We start from the raw sequence: 10,029 nt of genomic DNA, 5'->3' as shown, positions 1-10,029 counted from the left end.
TGACCAATGCATCGTCGTGAGGGGAGTGAACATCTTCCAAATTCTGATCAAAGAACATTATAATGTTGGAGTCGAGTGGAAAAGGCTTGTTGCTGGAAGCCACCATTTGAGGTTTCTTACATCCTGCCTTTCTTTTTTTCCTGGTTTTCCCACTTACGCTCAATTGACATTGAGCATTGGCTTTCTACTGAGCCCTGGCTTTTAGAATGTTCTTGAGTCTTTCTGGAATTCTTGCGCGATGTTTTGGAAGTAGGGTGTCTGCACTTCACACGTGAGTTTAGATTAGTGGTTCTTGTTGGGGTTAGAACAAGCGTTGCCTTAGCCAGTGGCTTCTCATAACTGAAAATGACGCCCTTAAGGGCTTTCATAAGCCTTTCAAGGTCGGCGAGCTTTGTCTGCTCCCTTATTCGTGAATCTTGTTTAAGCTTGTTGATAGGAGCATAGATCTACAGGAGACTCTCCCAAGTTTGATCTATAGTGGAAATGTCTTCGTTCTTAGAAGTGGCGTCATGTCTAGAGGCAGCGAAGTTGCAACATGATCGCTTTGAGGTAGTCATGCACTGGTATAGTGATTCAGTCAGGATGAATATGAGTTGGTATACAATTTTTTGTTAAAAATATTTGCCATGATAATGTTGAAAATGGGCATCGAAGTGAACAAAATTCTATGACCAACCTCAAAAAAATATGGGTGAAGTCGTTACATTTTAACATTAGTGGTCAAATTTATATATAATGGGCTTTTTGTTACCTCCTGAAGGTGAAAGTCCAAACGTCACTAAGCAATTCTGAAATAGTCTCAGCTACTTCCAAATTTGAGTACATATTATCGAATCGCGCATGATTTACACCTACAACCATATCGATTAGTGATTAGTGCTTCTACTTTTCAAACTTTAAACCAAATATCCAAATGACACCTGGATGACACGTGCTGGCCGACACCCAAGGATGATGAAAGTCATGAGTGTGTGAATCTGTGAGAATATGAAGGAACAAGTAATTCAAAAATTATGCAACGAACAACATTCACAAAGAAGATGCAACATAAAAAGGCAGTAATAACTGTAATCCAATTTAAACATGAAAGAAACATAGTATCCAACGTTCACAAATCGAACCAAGATGTACGAATATGTCCAGAGCATACCACTAAACGATAGTGCTAGAAAAAGGTAAGGCATCAAATAACAAATGATTATAAAAGGAAGGCATACTCCAGTGGAGGTATGCAAGGTCATTGGTAGGGAAATGCCTCGATACTTGGGTCATACTCCTCGTCACTATGTCCTGAGGGGGAGCAAAAACAAAAAAGGTGAGTGGACCATAAGTTTATAATAATACTAATAATATGAAAACCATTTTATTTATGAACGTACTAACCCCTTATTTTAAAAACATATATAAAATAAATACTACATATAGATTTTTCCCAAAAACTCTAGCATGCCAAAATATTTGTAGCAATAAAACCATCTCTAAAAGTGGTACTGAAACGACCGAAGGCAAAACCCAAGAATCTCATAACTCAAATCAATGGTATACTCAGCTAGGAGTATCATAGTGGCCCGAAGGCATAGCCATCACCAAAAGTGAAGCTGTACGACACTGTGTTACGCTAGTGAAGAAACCATGGTCCATCACTCGAAGGTGAAGCTGTACGACTCCGGGTTACACCGGAGAAGAAGATATAACATATATATGTATATGCAGTGGGTCCATCACCTGAAGGTGAAACTGTACGACTCTGGATTATGCCAGATAAGAAATGGGGGGTCCATCACCCAAGGGTGAAGCTGTACGACTCTGAGTTATGCCGGAGAAGAAACATATACATATAACATATCACACCGACACTAGCCCCGGGCTAGCGAAGCTGGGGGTATGTCATCAATATCATCAACTGTGTCCTGTGACCATAGACATCTACATACCCGGTTGTGTGTATGTGTTGTATGATAACCCGCTCGATAAGCATCGAAAACATACCTCAAAACTCATCAAATTCGGAGCTCAAAAACTCAAAGCCTTAACACATAAATCCATGATAATTCACATCCGTAAATCCAGAGCATTTCAAATACGTAAGTCCAAAGATTCATAACCTTTAGTAAAACGTCAATTCGATAAATCATTAATATTTCCTTAAAAGCAATTTAGATAAATCTTAAATTCTCCTCAAATCATAATTATAGAAATCCATAAATCCATAAAAATATAATATAAAACATACTCAAGTCATGAAATATGAAATGCATGCAAACCTAATATTTTATAAAAAAAATGCAATTAAGAAGAGGTCTACTCACAAGTATTCCACTACCGGATAGCCGCTCGAACTAAGGAGGACTAGATCACTTCCAACCCATGCACCTAAACACAAATGAAGACCATTTAATAAAACTCTACTAAAACGATGGAATTTAGGAAAACGGATAGCGGATTCAGATTCAGCACGTCGAAAAACCTAAGGAGGAACCTTGGGTTCCCAGACGAGCCCCCACGCGCCGAGATGGGTCGCCAGAAAAATCGTTGGCGTCGCTGTGGACAGCGGAATAGTATAGTACCTCTGGTGGAGGTGCATGTGCTCCACGCGCTGGCCCATGGGCCGACTAAGGAACCTAGGTATAAGTCTGGGTCGTATCTTAGGTTTTGGGTAAATGGATTGGGCCGAGTGTAGGACTAGGCCTGGGCTATAAGGTTTGGGTCTGGTTTAGGGCTAATACATTGGGCCGGTACTAGTTTGGGCTTAGGTTACATAAGCCTAAGGTTTGGGCCAGGTTTTGGACAGGGTCATTGGGTCACAGGTTGGGTCGACCCGGTTTCATGTTGTGGGTTCGGCCGATATCTGGGCAACCTTTCCCGAGCTCCATTCGAGCTCAATTCTACACCATTTGTAATGATTCAAAAGCCAAAATGAAGCTTGACACAAGGGTAAGAGATTCATATCGTTTTGGAGTTGTGGCCGGAAAATGGCTCAAAAGCCGTCAGACCTCGCCTGAAAAATCTGGAAAATGGTTCTCGAGTTGAGTCTGCGTCCAACAACCACGAAAACTACGCAAAAATATCCTTAACCTACTCCTAAACACAATCTACGAAGTTTTAAGAGCATTTTAGACCTTACCTTGGTTGGAAAAACTTGAGATCTCGTCGGAGATTACAAGCACGGTGTTTGTGCAACAATGCCGAGAATGAGAGATGTTACAGCCCGTCCATAATTTTATTTTATTTTATTTATTTTTAATTGTGAAACGATCAAAATGCCCTTAGAGGGTATGTGTCGACTTTCATTGACTTATTGGTCAGAACACGTGTGACATATTAATTAGTATATTCTGACAACACTCGTTATTATGAATGACTAATCATAAGCGCGGCGAAAATTAGAACTAGAAGAAAGATTTTACGAAACACGTATAAATCATTTTATGTAAAGTAGTGGAAAAGATAATAGCATTAGATATAAAATATTAATGATAGAATAAAATAATAAAGAAAGAACAAAAATGAGAGGTGGAGAAGGATCGAGAAAAAGGAAAGAAGGAAAGAAAAAAAAAAGGGGGGGGGGGGGTGGGGAGAAAGAATTGGGAGAGGATGTGCAGATAGTCCTGACGAGCAGCCTCACGAGCTTATTGGTTTCTCCCCATTAGTCGACCCAAAAATAAAGAGAAGAAAGGACAAATGGAAGGAAGGGATTAGAAATTAATTAGGAGCAGAGAGAAGGGAGTTGAAGATATTCGTATCCTTCTCGCTTGGGATGTCAACCTGCAATATGGGTTCATATTCTCAACTTTCTTTATCCTTTTCGTTTAGCTAATTCTTATTAATATTTCTTTCGGTTAATCTGTCGTGGATTAGCTATTGTTTGCAAAACTAGTATTATATATATGCAAATGCCTAAACCCTAGAATGGTATAAAAGCCGAAAGGGTTGTTTTGTTTAATAACCCTGTTTCTGAAGACTTGTATTATGCAGAAAGCTATATTGTTGTATTACTACCCTTGGCAAAGTATTTCAACTAGTCCACTTCGGGAAGCTAGTTGTTTTCCAAACAATTGTCTACTGAATACATAATTACTTATAAAGAGAAAATATATGCAGGTGGTTTTATCTACATGTGTATTTGTACATGCATATCTTCCTCACTCAATTTTTACAATCCAATCGGATTGGTTTTGAAGAAAACAAGCTATTTTATTTGCTACAATTAGTCCAGCTAATTATTATCAAACCATAGTTAGATTATTGCTTTTAATGTGCTATTGGCTCTATGTTTTGACATAGAATTTGAAAGGGGTATGCATACAGTAATTGATTGTGATTGTATTTAAATTATATTGGTTGGTAAGGTTAGGGTTGGTATAGATATCAATAGTTTGACAAATCCAATTCGGTGTGATTACTATTTTGATTAAGTACTTCATGTTTATACATCACTTTCTTTGTTGAATGTTAAAATCGGTGTCTTAATAAGTTTACATATCTATATGTATTACTACACTGAAACCAAAACCAAGTGATTACTATTTTGATTAAGTGCTTCATATCTATATGTATCACTTTCTAAAGCTATGTGCCTATACGTCTTATAAGGGTTACTATGTTTACATGTATGTAGTAATGACTTGTAGTGGTGATAGGAGTTTACTGAAATGGTGAACTACGAATGGTTTGATCCGTATTTAGGCTACGTAGACAGTCTAACGAGGAAGTTAGATGCAGCCATAAAGCATACGAGAAATTACCATGAAATTGGGACTTGAGTTGTGCTTTGTTCATAGCCTGGAGGCGAGGTAAGTTAGATATATGGGTTTTTGGTGGCGTCACTTGTTGACGCTGGACGTATGTCAGGATTGGGGTGTGACAAGAGAGAGAGTGAGATCAAAGAAAGGTGAGGGAGGGAAGAGAAAGTCCAGTTGATGGTGCTAATGGTGTGGTCGTTGTGGTGTGTATGTATGTGTGATGCTCGAGAAAGAGAGGATCACTGAAATGAGAGGGAGAGAGAGTTCACGGGCGGGGGAAGAAAAAGGGTACCAGAAATGGGGAAGAAAACGCCACGTGTCAGCCATGTAGAGGTCCAAAGTGGAGAAATATCTCCACTGGTGAAATTACCAAAATGCCCTTGCCGTTCAAAAATCGTAGAAACTTCGTTTTATCTCTGATTTCGATTTAGATCGTGTCTACACGTTCGTATCGACGAGAGCTACGAAAATAAAATAAACGAAAAAAATTATAACATGTCAACAGACGAAAGTCAACCTTTTCGTCATTAGGAGTATTTTCGTAATTTTAACTAATTAAATTGAAATTTTCGAAATGGGTCATTACATTAAACTTAACATATTTGTTGCCAACTAACAATGATATCACATGTTTCCTATACAAAATTGTACGCCCCCATCTACAGAAAAACGAAGAAGAAAAGAGTGAAGTACTGAGTGGCAATAGAAAAATGTGAAAAGTTGAGACATGGAAAACCAAAGATATTTTCTATGTATTAACTTAAATCCCAACTTTTGATATGTAATATGTTCTACAAACACCTATCTTTTGTTCCTTACTAGACATAAGGATGTAAATGGATTTTGATATGGATGTTAAACCCCACAATTTTTGCTATGTGATATATTCTACAAACATCTATCTTCTGTTTCTTATTGAGAGCATAAGGATGTAAACATATTTTGATACGGATGAAAATAAATTTAGTATATTCCACACGTTTGACACACTTTTAAAACCCACGACATTGGGCAGGCTCAATTGCTAGTAAAAACTTGAAAAAAATATTAAAAAAATATCACTCGTACTGTCCCTTCAACATTTATCCACTCTTCCTCAATCTTCACTACTCAGTATGCATTCTTTCGAATGATGATCCTCTCCGGATCTTCTTTGTAAGGAGATCCTCCAATCACATCTATTCATCGTACATCGTGCGATTATAAATTATTGTACATTTTTTATTTAAAATTAAATATAAACAGTACCTGATGAAAACTGACCGTACGATATACGATGAACGGATGTGATTGGAGAATTCTTCGGAATTATTACAAAGAGGATCCGAAGAGGATCCTCATTCCATTCTTTCCACTCTATAAAAAGAATGAAAACTAAAATAAAAAACGAATGAGTATCAGGTGGATCCAAACGTAACTATTAGTTACTCGTTTATTTATTCGAACCCCATAAAAAAAAAAATAATAATTAATTAAAAAAAATAAAAAATAAAAAATAAAAGCCAGTTGCATCGTCCAATACCAATAGTCAGAGTTTGGTCGTATCTATTTGGTGACTATGGCTGTTGTTTGTACTAGTGGCAAGCAGAAAGGAAAGAGTTCATAGGCATAGAATGAAGTCTCCAACAGATTATTACGGTTGCAAATTAACAACATATACAATTTAAGTATTCTTGGTCTTGGACGATCGCATTGGGTTTGGAAAGCACACAAATTTTGCAGTGCTTTCCTCCATTTGCAGATGAACAGGGATCAATCCAAATTGCAAGCTACTTAATTTGTTGAGATCCAGTTAATTACCTATAAAAATTGTAGAAGTATTAATAGAAAAGGAGAGGACATGTTGAAAGAAGGGAGCATAATGAAAAAAAATAAAATAGAAAGAGTAATCACCTGGTAAAATAGGTAGACCATCTCGGGATAGAATGCTGACCGGAGTATTTGAGGGTTGAACGACCCATTGTAGAGATGATCTCAATCTTTCCCCAGACCACCCGAGTTCAGTTTTGTAGTGATAACTGATGTCTGAGATGTGCATAACCTTGGAACGATCCAAGCTTCCTTCATTGCGTATTCGCTCTACGAGCTCATGGGGAACAGTTACCAAACTCAAACTTTGAAGACATGTAAGATGATCGATTCCATTAGGCAATTGCTTTAACTCCATGCATTCAGTGATTACAAGTCTTTGTAGTGTTGGCATCGCTCCTCTCTCTATGATGATCGCATTCAATTTAGGCAACTCCATTATGTATAATTCAGACAGCTTTGGAAATCCACTGTGAAAGACCAATTGATTTCCGAGATATGCATTGTTCAGCCGAAGTATGCTCAAATTAGGTAGTGTTTGGATGTAAGGAAGAAAATCTTTTGTTGATCTGGACCAATGCAACCTTAATTGTGTAAGGCTGAAAAGAGAATGAAACCAAAGTGGAACCTTCTCTAATTTTCCAATTAGACCAAGTGCCTTCAGCAAAGGAGGTGCTGATGGCAATGCATCCAAGCGTAAAACCTCATCTTCATTACTTGTATGGACAAAGAAGTGCTCTATGAGTTTCATGCTTTCAAGTGTCTTGCACAAGTCCTCCTCATCTGACTCTCTCACATTGGTTATGCTCATTCTTGTGAGTTGGGTAAACTGTCGAAGTTGTTTGACTAGCGTGCCTTCTAACTCGATAGCATCACAAACTTGTAAGCTCTCTAGCTTACATATGCCTTGAGGTACTTTTGTGCCATCAAAGAAATAATAAGACCTAAAAAGATCCTGAAAATTGCAATGATACATCAACAGATGCCGTAAGTTTTGTAACTTCACAACTCCTGCTGGAAGCATCCTGATTTTGGAATGCCTAATGTCAAGGGTTTCCAAATGATGAAGATTCCCTATGTCCCTTGGAAGTTCTTTCACTTGCATTCCTTTCAAATTTAAATACTTCATGTTATAGAACTTCACTAATTGATCTGGGAGTTTAGTAATCGGGACATGTCTAAGATCCATTACCTTCAAGAGTTTGAAATCAGATGGCAACTTTTCAACTGAAGAAGAATCAGTCATATTAGGAGCAAAAATAAAGAATGTGCGAACCCTTGACATGTCTCTGTGGGCTTGTTTTCCATACTTTGCTTGCACTGAGAGCCGATAGGGAGTCCTTTTATCTTCATTTTTTTTTTGCTCATTATAGACGGTGCAGAATTTCTCAACTTCGGAAATTGAAAGAGCAAGTTCTAGTAAGAGGTCATGCATCTTTAAAGCTTTTGCCCTTCCATATGGTTCCCTCTTAACTACTTGTACCATGCATCGGCAAGTGAGCTCTGCTATGTAGCTTTCAGCCAGCTCTTCTGGCTTGGCCCATCGAACTTTTTCCACAAACCCCTCTGCCATCCATAGTCTAACAAGCCTGTCACATTCGATCACATAATCTTCTGGGAAAATGCACATGTATAAGAAACAATGCTCGAGTCGGTAAGGTAAATCATTATAGCTTAGCATCAAGATTCTCTTTACTACTTCAAGCATTGGGTTGTTGGTTAACTCCCAATTAAAAGTAGTGTAAAAGTTTGTCCACTCAGACGCCAATCTTTTGGTTGACATGAGAGCACCCAAAGCCGCAATTCCAAGAGGTAATCCTTTGCATTTTCCAACAAGATCTCTAGCAATGTGTTCAAACTCTGGTGGGCAACAATTGTCAGGCAGGCCAGTGAAAGCTTTCTTGGAAAAAAGAACCCAAGCCTCATTCTCCTTAAGAGGCTGAACATGATGAATATGGCATCCAAATCCAAATGAAAAGGATGCAATGTCTTCTCTCCGAGTTGTAAGCATGACCCGGCTTCCATGTGTTCCATCTGGAAGTGCTCCATTTATCTGTCTCCAAAGATTAGTATCCCACACATCGTCAAACACAATGACATACCTCTTTGGCTGCAAATAGTTGGCCAGCAATTCCACCATTTGTATTTGGCTCATCCTGCTCAAGTCTTGAGGAACACGTTCCATTGCAGATGCAAAAAGTTCTTTTATCAAAACTCTCAATAGACATTCGATGTTGTAAGTTTTCGAGACTGTGATCCACGCGTAGCAATCAAACTTGGCAGTTTGACTGTTGAAGGTGTCCGCAACCAAGCTTGTCTTACCCGAACCCCCCATTCCAACTACGGAAATTACGATCCTCTGAGGTTCTCCAGACAGCAACCATCCAACTAACTTTTCTTTAGCATCTTTGATTCCCACAAGTTCATCATCTTTGAAGAAAAGAGAGGACTCACCGTAGATATTGATTTGGCCGTGATCGCAATCACGGCCGCCTTGGCTACGATCAACACCACGAAGTTGGTTTCTTTCCGGAATAGCTTTGATTGCTTTGATGATGATCTTGTGCAATTTGGTGGCGATGCGATGCCTCTTCCAAAGATTCATGGGGAAGAAAATTGTCTGATGAAAGGCTCTTGTGTATGGACCCCAACATTTCTCCATGTTTCTGTGATATGTGAAATCATCAATGATGTCTTGAACATCGATGGAGACGTCCCTCACAGTTCCCATCCATGTTTCCTCTACTTCACCTAAAGCTCCGCTTCTTTCGGCATCTTCCAAGAAGGATTTCATGGCTAGCAGCTCACGCATGAGGTGTTGAAGTTCATCACCAACTCCTTCTAACTGAGACACACCGCTTTCGAGGATCAATCCTACTTTCCCGATCAGCAGGTCTACGGCAGCTGAAGCCATTCCCTCTTCTTTCTTTTACTCTCTGTATATATTTTGCTGCAAATTCGTTTTCTGCGTAATGATCGATTATCTCATCTGTTTGATCTATTGTTCTGATATTATTGGTCCCCTTTGATCATGGCATGGGATTCCCCTTTTTACTTTTTTTTTTGGATAAACAAGTCTCCTTTTCTCCTATGCATGCGAACAAAAGTTGACGAGTAATGTTAGGAAGATTAAATTTGAAAATAAAATTTTGTAAATTAAATGACATGTGTTGCAGTTATATTTAGAATAGGAATGTGATTGTGTAAATCTTAGGGAATCTGGGAAAATATCTTATATTCCTATTAAGATTTAGATTACCTATTAAATGTTGTAATCCTAAAGGGAAAGGTTTTACCCTTCCTACTACTATAAATAAAGGCACAATAGGGTGAATCAAACACACCTCACAATTAAATCAATCTCTCTTCTCTCTAATAGTGGCCGGCCCCCTCTCTCTCTCTCTAAACCCTAGATCGGTCAATCAAATAAGCCTACAACACGTTATCAGCACGCTCTTGCCAGAAGCTAAGGAATTGA

At 38.5% G+C, this 10,029-nt stretch overlaps 1 protein-coding gene across 1 annotated transcript; it reads right to left on the bottom strand.

Moving 5' to 3' along the window:
• Nucleotides 1-6,231: 6,231 nt before the first annotated feature.
• On the bottom strand, nt 6,232-9,563 carry LOC103416290 (disease resistance protein RPM1-like). Its single transcript, XM_008354545.4, has 2 exons — nt 6,636-9,563; nt 6,232-6,542 (listed from the first exon to the last, which is right to left on the bottom strand). The coding sequence occupies exons 1-2, from the start codon at nt 9,463-9,465 to the stop codon at nt 6,535-6,537; spliced, it is 2,838 nt and encodes a 945-aa protein (XP_008352767.2). The 5' UTR covers nt 9,466-9,563; the 3' UTR covers nt 6,232-6,534.
• Nucleotides 9,564-10,029: the final 466 nt, after the last annotated feature.

Source organism: Malus domestica, chromosome 05 (assembly GCF_042453785.1).
Source record: "Malus domestica chromosome 05, GDT2T_hap1".
NCBI classification, from domain to species: Eukaryota; Viridiplantae; Streptophyta; class Magnoliopsida; order Rosales; family Rosaceae; genus Malus; species Malus domestica.
This window is presented reverse-complemented; position numbering and strand designations above follow the sequence as displayed.